This window comes from Heteronotia binoei, chromosome 7 (assembly GCF_032191835.1).
Source record: "Heteronotia binoei isolate CCM8104 ecotype False Entrance Well chromosome 7, APGP_CSIRO_Hbin_v1, whole genome shotgun sequence".
Taxonomy (NCBI): Eukaryota; Metazoa; Chordata; class Lepidosauria; order Squamata; family Gekkonidae; genus Heteronotia; species Heteronotia binoei.
The window spans coordinates 46,674,190-46,688,944 of record NC_083229.1 but is presented as its reverse complement, the minus strand read 5'-3'; the positions used below and the strand labels follow the sequence as shown (position 1 = coordinate 46,688,944).

Sequence of the window (14,755 nt, the reverse complement as noted above, 5' to 3'; positions counted from 1 at the left end):
GCTGGACTCCAAAGTGGCAAACAGCATTTCCCTATTGTACATGTCTTTTGTCTTTCGGAATGTTTATACGTTATCAAACATAACAGAAGCCATGTTGTATCAGGCCAATGGCCCATCCAGTCCAACACACTGTGTCACACAGTGGCAAAAAGAAAAGTATTTGAATCAATCTATCTTAACCCAGCGTTTCTGGACTCTCTTGATCCTGAAAGATAGGGAGAAAGGGCTGAACTCTGTTTTGTACATCACTGTATGTCAGATGCCTGTAATGGAGTTGATTGGGAGTTACATTGGCTCCTATGGATGAAAAGAGATATGAATTTATTCTTGTTCCTTGTCATTCTGACCAACCACCATGTGTTATGGGACTTGACAGAATAACCAGGATACATCCTTTTATAAAATTACTGTGCACAATATTTAAGTACTGAATTTTGGATGAATGATGTATGGATCCCAGATGCTGATAGGTTCTAATGAATTTACATATACGGGATTGAAGTTTAATAAATAAGAGGATTTTTTAGAACAGCTCTCTTTCTCGATGCAATTGAGAAACCAGCTTCTTTCCCTCCCAAAATGAACATAATGGAAATGGAATGCATGAAAAGGTTCCTGATCTCCTCATTTCCCCAACACAAAACTATTTGCAAAGTTCAATGAAATAAATTTGCAAGGAAATGTCAGCCTTATTAAGGCCAAATATGTCATCTCTATGTTTATTTCAAACTTAACTCTATTCAAGCACAATATAGGCTGTCATGAGCTATACCAATTTTCAAGCCTGCCTGGCCTAGAAGAGAAAAGTGGAATACAAGATGATGAGCTGCAAGTTTTTGTGGCCATTTGGATATGCTGAATGAAGATTTATCTGAGTAAAAAAGATCTTCTTTCGATGAAAATTCCAGATTGGGTGATAATCCATTTGCAGATACTGAGAAGTTGGGCTAGTGGAGGAAGTTAACTGAACTACAAACTAGATCCAGGTGGGTAACCAACTAAATGGCACTGAGCTGAAGCCAAAATTTAAGAAATCATACCAAGAACTTTGGTTATAGAAGGAAACTTCTGTTTGCTGTCCTGCCCAATGGACAGTAGTTAAGATACTCTTTGTTGCATTTCCAGCCACTTTATAAAGTTTTCACCATCACCATACAAACCTGCACTTATGTTTTCTTGGCCTTTTGATTAAGATATTAAGAGTCTGTTTCCCTTTGGCTTTTAAGCTTCTGAACTAAAGGATGATTTCACTTTTTTTTTGGGGGGGGGGGGGGAGATTTAATGCTGCACTATAAGCCAGGTTGATGATTCATAGCAGCTATGTTTGAGTGGCACCATCTAGTGGACAGATTCATAGACATACTCTTACTGCAAACAGTCCTGGTTTTCCAATCCCAAACATCTGTCCTGAAATATCTGCCTATAATATTGCTGTGTAATCACTGTAATCCTGGTGGATTCTTTCATGTTCTAGGCATAGTTGGTTGAACCATGAAATAATGTGAACCATTGCCTTGGACAGCAGATGAGGCACTATTTTCCTGCCTTTATATAGCAACTTTGTGTGTCACTAAAAAAATTAAATTCTACCCAGAGCAAGATAGATACAATTTTTGCTGCTTTCCCCCCTGCTTGTACAGAAAAAGTATCACTGTGATATTTCATTGGGTTAGCTATTGTCCGCTTAGCTACCACCAGGACAAAAGCTTTTTCCACCTTGGCCCCACCCTGGTGGAATGCCTTGCTGGATAAGATTTGAGCCCTGTGGGATCTTCCGAGCTTCTGTAGGGCTTTGCAGTTCAGTCTTCTTCTACAGAGAGCCAGTTTGGTGTAGTGGTTAAGTATGTGGACTCTTATCTGGGAGAACCTGGTTTGATTCCCCACTCCTCACTTGCACCTGCTAGCATGGCCTTGGGTCAGCCATAGCTCTGCCAGAGGTTGTCCTTGAAAGGGCAGCTGCTGTGAGAGCTCTCTCCAGCCCCTCACAGGGTGTCTCTTGTGGGGGAGGAAGGTAAAGGAGATTGTGAGCCGCTCTGAGATTCTTCAGAGTGGAGGGCAGGATACAAATCCGATATCATCTTCTTCTCCAAGGAGGCCTTCCCTGATCTTGTTCTGTTGCCCCACCTGGAATTCATCCACCCATTCACTTCCTTATATTTTACTGATTACTCATGAATGGCCAGTGGTTGATTTTATTTCCTTATATACTATGTATTTTATATGCAATTGCTGTTTTACTGCTGTAATCCACCCTTGGGAAAAGGTGGAATAGAAATCTAATAAATAAATAAAAATACTTCCAGTGCTAAAGGCAACATTAGACATGAAGAGCCAGACAAGTCCATTTTCAGTGGTGGTTCCTGGTTCGTATGCTGAGAGTCTTTGCTCGTCTTTTCATATTGTGATTACCTCAGGCCTTCTTAGGTTGCTTTTTTCTGGATCTTGACCAGGAAAAAACTGAGAAAGCTTGAGTCCAGTGGCACCTTTAAGACCAACAAAGTTTTATCCAAAGTATAAGTTTTCATGTGCACACACATTTCCATAGATACAAACAATGAAAGGCTACCCACCTGAATCTAAGGATACAGCTGTGAGTGAACTTTTTTGGGAGAAGCAGGACATCTGGATTACAGCGAGAACGTTCTCTATGCACAGGTTCAAAAAGATTTCTTTAGTTTAAAAAACTACTAGGAATCCAGTGAATGTCCATACATCTTATCCTTAGAAGTATGTTTTGGTGCCTATTTCATGATGATGAAGAGACCTGTGTTTCTCGAAAGCTTATGCTACAATAAAATTTGTCTTAAAGGTGCTACTGGACTTTTTACTATTTTGTAGCAACAGACTAACAGGCTAACTCCTCTGGATCTATGTTTCATGATGGGAAGTATTGCAAGTAGCTACATAGTGACTGGCATTACATGCAGAAGGGTCTAAAATAGATAGTGTGTCCTTCAACAAGTTGGATATTTCAAGGTGGTCATTACAAACACATTCAGGGATTGCATAAAATGAATAAACTATGATTATGTCTTATTTATTGGTTGCTTTACATAGTGCCATCAATGTATATGGCTTTTTACAGAGTAAAACTAGCAAACAAAACAAAACAAAAAGATACATCTATGACTCAAGTTTACAACTTGCATTTATTGTTCAATTACACATTGGTTCAAACATATCACAAATTATGCAGTGGTCTAGACTTTGTTCAGACATATCACAAAACCATGGTTTATGTCAATTATGATTAGTTTGTGAATCTAAAATCTTGGTCTGCCTCAACTAATACTGGTTTAATTTCCTTCTCTCTGTATCAGGGTTTCACCAAGGAATAAGCCAGGATTAAGACAGGAGGCCTCAGACATCACACAACACTACAGCTAAGACTAACTGTGGCTCATAAACCATCTTCTGATTCTGGTTTGATGGACACCAGCTACCCAGTCTTAGTGGAATAGCTGCATCATACCAACTATAGTTAGTCCAATTAAACCACTTCTCTGTGATGTATGAACTGAGCCAATATTATTATTATTATGTTCAATTTATTGGCCATCCTTCCCTAAAAATAGGGCTTAGGTGCTTACATCATAAATGGAGAGACAATAAATAATAAAGATTAAAACAATAATTAAAATCAATACAATATCAAGATGGCATACAGAAAATTCTTCCCACTGACCCCTGGATAGTGGGGTTATAGAAGGTAAGGAGGGAGGTGGGGGGATATGAGAATGTCAAACCATTGCTGTCTTCAATCAAATGCCAGGCAGAACATCTCTGCCTTGCAAGCCCTACGGAAAGGTAGCAGCTCCCACAGGGCATGGATGTTCTAAGGCAGAGCATTCCGTCACGTGGGTACCAGGGCTGAAAAAGCCCTAGTCCTAGTTGAGGACAGCTGGACCTCTTTTAGGCTGGAAATCACCAAAAGGTTCTTATTGTTCAATCATAATGCCCTTCAAGTGCATATTGGGAGAGGTGGTCCCAGAGGTATGTGGGTCCCTGCTAAGGGCCTTAAAGGTTAAAACCAAAATCTTGAACCAGATCTGGTGCTCCACTGGAAGCCAGTGCAGCTTGCACAGCACAGGCTGAATATATGCAGTCTGAGGGGTCCCCACAAGGACCTACCCAGCCACTTTCTGGATCAGTTGGAGCTTCTGGGTCAAGCGCAAGGGTAGGCCTACATACAGTAAATTACAGTAGTCTATCCTGGAGGCAGTCGTTGCATGGATTACAGTGGCTAGGTTGGGGCAAGACAGGTAGAGAGCCAATTGCCTAGCCTGGTGCAGCTGAAAAAAATGCCAGCTTGGCAACTTTCATAACCTGGACCTCCATAGACAAGGTGATATCCAGAATCAAGCCCAGGCTCTTGACGTTAGGGGTTGGTGAAAGGGCCACACCATCAAGAGCCAGGAGTTGGTAACCTGACCTCAGCTCCCCTTCCCCCAGCCAGAGAACCACCATCTTACCTGGATTCAGTTTCAGCCTGCTCTGCTTTACTAACCAACCATGGCCTCCAAACTCTCAGCTAAATTCATGGGAATGGTGTCCGGTTGGCTGCCCATCAACAGAAATATTTAATATTTAACCTGTTGCAGCCACACAACTAACAACATGATACTGAAGCTAACAACATGGATATAAATGAAGCTAACAATATGAATATAAAATTGACAAAGTAATTCAACACATTCAGCTTTTTGTAACATATATATATATGCAGATACTAGCCTTTTCAGTATTTTTTTAATATATACTTGAAAAACAATATTTTTAGTTTTGAAAAAATGAAATGGAGACTGTAGAATGTAAAAAAAATATTGTGGAATGTGCTTGTTTTAAAATATTTACCTCTATGATTTTTTTTAGACTTACTTAGCTTTATGGTTACTAATAGCCCATAATTTAGAGAGATGGCTTTTAAAATGAACACAAAATATAAATGACAGCCATTACTCGTATTTGTGATCAGCATGTGAAACCTCCAGCAACAACTGCAGATAGCATGTAATTTTGTCAACAAATTCAAAATGTATTTTAAAATGTACAAAAGGCACATATAAGAGAAGACCCCCAAGCACGAAAAGGAATGCATATATGTACTGCACCTTTGGAGACCAAACTATAGGAGCACAAACTAAGAACAGAGAAACTGCCACCATTCCATATGCAACTGGTAAAAAAACCTGCAGAATAGAAAAAGAGGGTTGAGAAAGCAAAAGTCAGATATATAAACCAGCATGGAGTAAATATATACACACAAACTCCTTTTTTCATATTCTGTACACAAGGTCTTGAGTTCCCAGCAGCCTGTTTTCCAATCTGTGAAAACAACTGAAGTAGCCCCAGGCACAATCTTTCCAAAGCTGCATTTCCATCATAACTCCTAAATATTCACGGTTGGCTTGCAGTCACCTTGCACAGTAGCAACAACTTCTCACAAAACAGTTATATTGTTTTCACAAAACACTTATATTGGCTTTGTTTCAAGCTTGTTTATCATTGTGACTTTAAAACCTGCATTGATTGGGATGGATAATTAATTTTTCTTACACATTACCACATTAACATTATTTATAAGTCTTCTTTCCCCCCTCCCCTCAAAATGAGAGGCTTCAGATGCCCAACTAATGTTTGATTCAGATAATATAGTGAACTATGGTTTGCTGCCCCACAGATGGCTTCTAAACAAGGAGATGACATGTTTTTAATGGCATGTTTTTATTAATTAATCACAGTGATTTATTATTGTCATTGTTGATATTTTGTACTCCACCCTGAGCCGTTGGTGTGAAAGGGTGGAATTGAAATCAAATCAACTAAATAAGTAAAGGAGATGCAGCCAGTTTTGAGCCATTCATAACCAACCCATACATTCCAATAGTTGCACAGAGATGCAGCTCTTGGATGATGTCAATATTCATGATAATAACCGCCTTGCTGTTTCCTATTTCTACCTTCTTCCACTGATCTCCACCTTCAGACAGAGTCTGCCTTGGGCACAGTCTTGAATATCTTCATCAAAAACTGTTATGTCTCTGACCCCTATCTGCCTAATCACCACCTTATCACCTTCACCACTGCCCATGACCAACCTCTCCTAGGTGGTTTCTTACTGCTTCCACAATGTGCAACATGTGGGAAGAAGGATGTTGGAGCTTTGCCCCCCCCCCCCTTCTTTCTTTTGTTCACTTCTTAAGTTCTGCAGTTCTGCCTTCAACTGATCCCTATCCTTAACACATGTCCCATTTGCTCAAACTTCCAATAAACCATCTGTTTCTCTCATCCCCAGCCCTGGCTCACTATGTCCATGTGGTATCTTTGTGCTCCTATGCAGTTGATCACCTCTGGAGAACAAAATAGTTAGCTGAGTTTTGGTCCTATAAATTCACCCTTTCTTATCAGCCATGCAGACAGATGCCCAAACATCTATACATGAATACATATTAATCTCCATTTTCCTTTCTACCATTTGCACTGTTCACTGTTTGAAATTTTAGATAATTACCATTGTTAAAGCTAATATATAGGTTAAGATCTGAATTCTGAAAAAACACTGAGCAATATTGGGCTGTGAAAGAAAGTTTGGAATAACTTATTTTTAATATTAATTAGTTATTCTGTGAGACTCACCCAATTGTAAACACTGGGTTAGATTTGATAAGCTTTGCCGCTGAACAAAAACAGGAGGAAGGTTCCCTATGACCACCAAGGGAATTCAGGGGCTCAGGGGATCAGAATGGACAAAAAGCACTGGAATGGGGGCAGAATTATCTGTACATGGCCAGATAATTAGATATTTCCACTTCTCAAGCAAGCATGTGCTCATTTTAGTGTCTAGAACAGATCTGGGATTTGACCAAGATGGAGAAGAGGATCATCCAGTGATTCCGTTCTACCTCCCACCAGAGTTTGGTGGTCCCTAGGGTTGCCAAGTCCAACCCCAGAAATATCTGGGGACTTTGGGGGTGGAGCCAGGAGACACTGGGGTGAAGCTAGGGGGGAGGGGGAAACGGCGCCGGGGAGCATGGCGAGCCGCCCCGTCTCAGAGCGGGCGACGCCGCTGAGCCGCTGCCGCCTCTCCTCCGCTCACCGTGGCTGCTCCTCTGAGATGGGCTCAGCCTGAGCCCATCTCGGAGGAGCAGCCACGGCGAGCGGAGAAGAGGCGGCAGCGGCGCGGCGGCCTCGCCCGCTCTGCCTCTGGGGTGGAATCGGAGGGGGGTGGAGGCGGGCTCGGATTCGCGGCTCGCCATGCTCCTGGCCTGCCTCTCCCTCCCCTGTGCTGCTGCCGCGTCTTGGCTGCTCCTCCGAGATGGGCTCAGCCTGGGCCCATCTCGGACGAGCAGCTGCGGTGGGTGGGGAGGGGGCAGCGGCGCGGCGGCCTCGCCCGCTCCGGGATGGGGCGGCTCGCCATGCTCCCCGGTGCCGTTTCCCTCCCTCCCCCCACTTCCATTTTTTTGGGGAGCGGGGGAAGAGGGTGGACATCCTGGGGTCCCCCGCCAGGGCGGGAGGGTTGGGAAGCCTAGTGGTCCCTCATAGGTGAATGGAGAGAGAGGTATGCCTCTGTGAGGGAAGAAGCAGCAAGGGAAGCAGACAGATCTGCTGACAGGACTTCCCTCTGTGAATCTGATGAGGAGTAGTGGATCTCCTATCCTGGGGGATGCCTCTTCGCCTGCATCAGTGCTCCACTTGTATATTTTCTAATAAAGTAAATATTACAGGAATGCTGTAAGACTCAGTAATCCATCCTCCAAAGGAAACCAGTACAGGAAAGTACTTCCTTCCAGTACTTCCTAATATTTGAAGAAATGAGGAACATGTAACAATATCACAGTAAACTGTTCCCCTAATACTCACATGCATTCCCCTGAAGAGGCTTATTTTATTCTTTGAGATCCCTTGGATAATTCAATTTAAGCACCAAGAGTTTGTAAATTTGGAGACTGAAGTGCTGCAGCATCACTGATATTAGTGGTGCTAAGCTTGTTTAAATGAAATAGTCTATTTATCATGGCATAACTAACTTGTAAAGGTTTGTAAGACCCACATATTATTCACAATAAAATGTTTTCAGAAACTTTGATTACATATTTTAACTTATTCCCTTTTACCTTGTATGGTCTGTGTAGATTAGGTTCTCGGTACCGAAGGACAATCAGGCTAGCACACGTAAATCCAATCATGAGCCAGACAGAGAATCCAAAATAACTGGTTAAAGCAATTAGGTCTGATGGGATAATAAAAATGGATGCAATAATGGTTGAGAAAATCATGGCTGGCGCTGGAGTCCAATAGTGGACATTAAGCATGGATATTATAGTGGGCAAATGTCCAGACTGACTCCCAGCATAGCTTAATCGTCCCAGTGTAAACATGCTGCTGTTAAGGGCACCAAATATTGAAATGGCCACAGATACAGGAATAATCCATGCAATTGAAGGGATCACTCTGTCAGCCCATGTGACTGCTACAGCAACTGCAAGGAAATACCAAAAATATTAGATGACTTGTGCTAACAGCTCGCCAGCCTTGCCACTTGTTAAACACTGCAGGATCAGCAAGCAAGTCTCTGTTCATTTATTAACTTATATCCTACTTATATCCTTCCTTCCCAACAAAATATAGTACAAGTGGCTTACAACAGATAAAACAATAGAAAGCCAGCAGCATAGAAACACACAGAAACAAGTTTAAAAAAACAAAAAGCAGCAAGAAGAGCAATAAAAACACAAAATACATTAAAACAATAAAAGAGGTAATAAAACAGTACTGCAAGAAGGACTTCACTCATGTTTTTCTTGCAAAAATCATTTAAAGTGAATGCTTGGGGGGGCGAGAGATAGTTGAAATGGCTTGCATCTAATGGATGCAAGCCATTTCAGTGATTCCTCTTGCATCTTCCCCCTTCCCAACATGAACCCCCAAGCACCTCTGAAACTATGTGGAGGGTCATGGGAGCATCATGGATAGGGATGGGCATGAACCTCCAGTTTGCAAACCACTAGCCAGCAATGTTTGTCAGGAAATTAGAATCATGAGGTTTGTGCCCATCCCTGGTCTTTATAGCCAGAATTGCTCTTGGTGATGGAATCATGTTTTAACCCCTACAGTGCAATAAAGAAGCCTCGTGCAACACTGTTTTTTCATTGGATTAAAAAACATAACAAGGGATAGGATAAATCCAGGAGTTCTAGATAAAGGGTTTAATAAATACTGTAGTTCAGATTCCATGAATGGGACTGAAAATGACTTGCCTGAGTTCAAAGAAGCTGAGAATGAAGACGGTAAATGTGAGGAATAACTTGAACGTGGTGAAGACAGAGACCGCAATGAAGAGGTGTGAGGTGTAAAAACAGAAAGGCAATAGAAACAAAGCATAGAAGCACAGAATAACATTCTGCAAATCACTAGTGACAAGTTTATCATTTTTACTGTATATTGGTTACAGGTGCAGAATTTTAAAAACTGTATAACTTTCTGTAAAGGGGTAGGAGACTTAAACATCCCTGCCCCCAATACTCTGGCCAAAATCAGAAGCGGACATGCTAAGCATACCTGAGGAGACAACTTCCTTGGGTGTGAGAACTGTCAAGTATGAAACATTTACCAGCAAGTAAAATGCAGTCACTAAAGGAAGTGCAGTCATCACAGTCCTTGGAATATTTTTGCTTGGGTTTTTCATCTCCTCTGGAATATAAAATTTAGAAGACTCTTTATCACACAAATACTGACTATATACCTCACAGACTAGCAGATGTCAGCTTCATACAGAGATTTGATACAAACAGGGACTATGGTAGATTCTCTAGTCACTGGCAAAGCCTTTTTGAGGACCTTTTTCAGGAACCAAAAATAATGTAGTGCTAGGATATCCACTGCAGAAAATTTGTATGTGAGTGCTGAAACTCTGGATCATGGCCACTACTGAAAGAAGATATATAACCACAGGTATGTACCTTAGGTCTTGAATCCTACAATACACTTGCATCAAACATCTACAGAATACATGCATCTACATTTATTTCTGATAGCGCTAATACAGGGGGAGAAAGCTTGGTTACAAAATTTATCTGTCAATGAAATAAAGAGAAAATAACCATTTTCTATATTGCTTCCACACATACAGTTTAAGCGCTGGAATTATTAGAAATATATCTTCAGCACAGTGAATAACAGAAGCATTGTCCCATGCAAGATAAAATATTTTACCCTGCATATAAATGCACAGCTTGTAAAATACAAGAGAAGTTTCACATGGCCTGAACTCACCCTGAATTGACCTAACATGGAACTACTCAGCACAACTATTAAGTCTGTGGTAAGGCAAGAATTTAGCCAGCACCTAGCAGGTAGCTCTATTTCAGTAGAGTGTTTGGATAAATAAATATGCTTGGATAAATAAATGTGGTTGCCCTAAGCAGAAAAAAAAGAGAGTTATACCTGCCATATAATTGAGAGACCACCAGCCACCATATGCATAAAGTCCTTGGAAAAAGGCTTCTGCAATCTGACCAGCATCTGGAACCTCTGCACCAAAAACATTCTCAAATCTTGCTACATTCTCTTTCCTTCCTATTATCAGCAGGACAATCCCGCTAATTGCAATTACAGACAGCGCCATCATTTTCAGTATGGTAAAAACGGTCTGCACCCAAGTAGCCATCTTGACACTTCGGCCATTGAGGATTCCAAGAAACCAGAGAACAGCCAGAGCTAAACCTTTCTTCAGCACTTCTGGAGCCTGGCATTCACCGTAGAAAGGCTGGATTGCATATTCAGCAAACAGCAAGGCCCGAGCAGCATTTGATGCTGGTTTATTGAACAGTGCTGTCCACATAAAAATGAAAGCAAGAGGAGAGCCAAGGGCTCTCTTTATGTGGCTGTATTCTCCTCCCGACAATGGTAAAGCAGTGCCTAGTTCTGCATAACAGAGAGCGCCCATCAGAGATATGACACCACAGATCGTCCAGATGATCAAGGCAACACCAACATTGAGTAAAGAGTATTGCAGTACCCCAGTAGGGGATACAAAGATCCCTGCTCCTACAATCGTACCCATTATAAAGCTAACCCCTTCAAAATATCCAATGGTTTTTTTGAGCCGCATCTCACTGACTTCATTTCTTCCTTTAGATGGATCGCAGAGGTCCTCCCCCATGTTTCCTTCTGCTGTTTTTCAGCTGAGAACAGTTAAAAATCTAAAATTATCATTTGCTGCCTCCTTACTTCAGTGCTGGGAATTTTTGCAAGGTCATTACAAACAGATTATCCTTTTACCTTTCACAAGCAAAGCACTCAAAGTGCTAATGATTAACTATGTGTCTCCTTAAAAGTAATTTGCCTGTCTTTGAAAATGACAATTTGATCAGCTTTCTCAAATTGTTTCTCTTGAGAAAATGTAAATGGAGCACTTTGTTTAGGCTGTACTAGAAGACAAAAATGCAACAGTACTCCAGGCAGATGACTGCAGACCACAGTGGTGATGATTAATCAACATTATTTATGTAGGACTTTACACAAGAAAAAGAAACTAGATTGTCTTTGTTCTGTTTGTATTCACAGTTCCTCTGTATCATGGATACAAGGACTGATGTAGTTGAGCCAATATGCTCCTCATCTTTAGAGTAAGCTGCTTCCAGTTTACCTTATTGATTTTAATGGGTTTAGGCTGAAGCCACTCTGCATAGGATTGCCCTGTGAATTATTTCTGTAGTTAAACAGACCATCTGCAAAAAAGCAGAAAGTGAGCCAAGCACTTCTGTCATTTTTAAGATACAGGGCATTCCAGTCTCATTGTTCAGTCCTGGCTATACAACTGCCACAGAACCCAACCGCTTTATGAATAGAGGCCAGGCCATTTGAATTCTCAAGGCAAAGATCAGCTATATTCTTCAACAATGAAAAAAAAACATATTCCGTTCCATCAAGGCATACAATTAAATATACAAGAGAATAAAAGTAACAGAAAATGCCAGGTTAGATTATAAATACTACAACAAGAAAAAATAAACATTACTTAAGTACTGTATTCAGGGCTTTTTTGGTAGAAAAAACCCAGCAGGAACTTATTTGTATACTAGGCCACATTCCCTGACTACACAGGACTTTTTTATAGAAAAGGCCCAGAAGGAACTCATTTGCATATTAGGCCACACGCCCTGGTGCCAAGCCAGTCAGAACAGCATTCCTATGTGTTCCTGCTCAAAAAAAGCCCTGGCCGTATTGTTGATTTACATGAAGAACAGGCTAAAATCTCTAACCTCTCTCATCATCTGTTCTAAATAATCTAATCTGTCCCAGTCTCTTTTCACAGAGAAGCACACCTGGAAAATTCTATTAGTTCCTAGACATTACAGTGGCAGATAGAAAAATAAAATGTCAGGGTGTCCAATTACAAGTCATCTTTTGACATCAAGACACCTGGATTTCCTATAAATAACAATGAAATTATATTTGGTTTAAGTAACTCAGAACAAATATGGATTCAGCAGGTATATAGGTTATCAAGAAATAAAGCAAAGCATGCCAGCAAACTAAATTGGATTACTCATATTGACATTCTTCAGTTCCACTCTTCAGACAATTAATTGTCATAACATTTACTGTCTGCTTTATTGATTTAGCAAGTGGCCTCTTCTTGGAACTTCAACAAGGATTTCCAACTTTCTTATTCTAAAGAACTACAAATACCATCTGCTGCATTGTGCTTCTTCCTGAGCTGTTTTTCTTGGAAGGGCTAAGGCTTTCTTACTTCTTTTTACTGTCTTTAAACTTCAAGTTTTAGGGTTACCAACTTCCACATAGAGGCTGGAGATCTTTCAGAATTACAACCTATCTCCAGATAGCATAAATCATTTATTTCTTATTTAAATCATTTATTCCTAATTTCCTGAAGAAAATGACTGATTTGGAAGGTGGACTGCATGGCATTATATCCTATTGAGGTCCCTCCCCTTCCTCAACCTCACTTTCCCATGATCCATCCTCAGATCTCCAGGTCTTTCCAAATCGATTTGTCAACTCTACCAAAATGAATTTACACCAGTGTAAACATGGCATTTTAGAAAATCCACGAATCCCTGCACACTTAGCCATTTTAATGGCTTCTTAGCAACAACTGTTTTTCCAAAACTTCCATCAGCAAGCTAAGACTCTCCTGAATGACTCAAAATAGATATAACCTATAGAATGCAGCTTGGGATCAGACCATTTGCCCCTACTAAGTTTCTAAGTTCTTCTTTCTAATCTAGTGTAGAAGCATATTTTGAGTAACTATGGAGCTAAGCAATCTAGAAAGGCTGAATTGCAAAATGTGGCTGAAAAACTGGATATCTTGATAGGCAAAACTCTTTACAACTCTTTGTATCACATGAAAGAAACATTGTATTATATAGTGAAATGATAATGGTAGTACCACTGTAGATAATGGTAGTACCATAAAGGTAGTACCACTATAGTACCATGCAGGGCTCAACACACGTATACTATGTTTCAGAATCCTGAATAACATGGTACCTTATCCTGAATCAGATCCATCCAAGCCATTTGACCCCAAGCAAACCAGATAGCAGAAACAAAAAGCCAAATAGGTCACTTCTAGGTTGGATGTCATGAATATGCAGATGACATTCAGCTCTACGTATCAACATCCAAGCCTTCAGATGTGTCTATGGTGGTTCTGAAGCCATGCTTTAAGGCTGTGGTCAGGTGGCTAACGCAGGACAAATGGAAATGGAATACAGAGAATTATATTGGTTGCAAAGGCTGATGTTTTAGAGGGACATTCCATTTGTCATGGATGAAGCAGGGCTGGCATTTGCACAGCAGGTTATAAGAATGGGATTGCTTGAAGGCTGAGTCTTGCCATTTAGTATTGTTGTCTATGCAGACGAAGGTTGTGAATAATTAATAGTGTTCCTGCCTGGCTCATTGGAGCCTTTAGAACTGAGCTTGGGAACTTAGGAACAATGGGCAGTAGGATCCAAATTATTACTATTATTACTTCAAATTTCTATCCCGCCCTCTCCGCAAGTGGACTCAGGGCAGCTGACAACATTCAAATTCACAAGTTAAAACCAATAAAACATAATTACAATTTAAGATTTTAAAAACATTTCGTGGTGCTGTATTACTACAATATAAGTGAGTTCTTCTTTTCGAACAGTGATCACCTAGTACTCTATATGTCGGGTGGCAGTTCACTCCCGGTTAGATATCAAAGGCCTGTCGGAACAGTTCGGTCTTACAGGCGGAAAGTGGAAAGTGGAAAGATCTCGCAGGGCCCTTATGGCCTCTGGGAGAGCATTCCAAAATTCTGGTGCTGCCACCGAGAAGGCCCTAGCTCGCGTCAAACGCAACCTAGCCTCCTTTGGTCCAGGGATGGACAATAGACTTTTTGTCCCTGAACGCAGTGTTCTCTGGGGAACATGTGGAGAAAGGCGGTCCCACAGATAGGCCCCTGACCATAAAGGGCTTTAAAGGTCAATACCAACACCTTGAAACCAACTCGGAACACAATAGGTAGCCAGTGCTGTTAATGGGGCTTCCATGGGGAGCCCCATTAACAGCTGTGCTGCAGCGTTCTGCACTAGCTGTAGTTTCTGAGTCAGCGTCAAGGGTAGCCCCATGTAGAAAGCATTACCCTGCTGCCCTGCTCCAATCACAGGCCCCCTGCTAGTTTGAATGATCCAATGGCGTCCTAGCATGGGAACCTTGAAGCGTATATAGTTGGCCCTGTTGGCCAGTCACAGAG

At 41.2% G+C, this 14,755-nt stretch overlaps 1 protein-coding gene across 1 annotated transcript; it reads right to left on the bottom strand.

Moving 5' to 3' along the window:
• Positions 1–4,732: 4,732 nt before the first annotated feature.
• On the bottom strand, positions 4,733–11,384 carry SLC7A13 (solute carrier family 7 member 13). The gene is made up of 4 exons (XM_060243556.1): positions 10,444–11,384; positions 9,559–9,690; positions 8,115–8,479; positions 4,733–5,189 (listed from the first exon to the last, which is right to left on the bottom strand). Exons 1-4 carry the CDS (start codon positions 11,159–11,161, stop codon positions 4,956–4,958), a joined length of 1,449 nt encoding a protein of 482 aa, XP_060099539.1. The 5' UTR covers positions 11,162–11,384; the 3' UTR covers positions 4,733–4,955.
• Positions 11,385–14,755: the final 3,371 nt, after the last annotated feature.

Excerpts from the sequence above, each read along its gene's own strand:
- SLC7A13 (XM_060243556.1), bottom strand. The coding sequence starts at position 11,161 with ATGGGGGAGGACCTCTGCGATCCATCTAAAGGAAGAAATGAAGTCAGT. Across the intron at positions 8,480-9,558 it reads CAAGGAAGTTGTCTCCTCAG|TTGCTGTAGCAGTCACATGG; the intron begins GTATGCTTAGCA and ends ATTTCCTTGCAG. Across the intron at positions 5,190-8,114 it reads ATCTACACAGACCATACAAG|GTTTTTTTACCAGTTGCATA; the intron begins GTAAAAGGGAAT and ends TCTATTCTGCAG.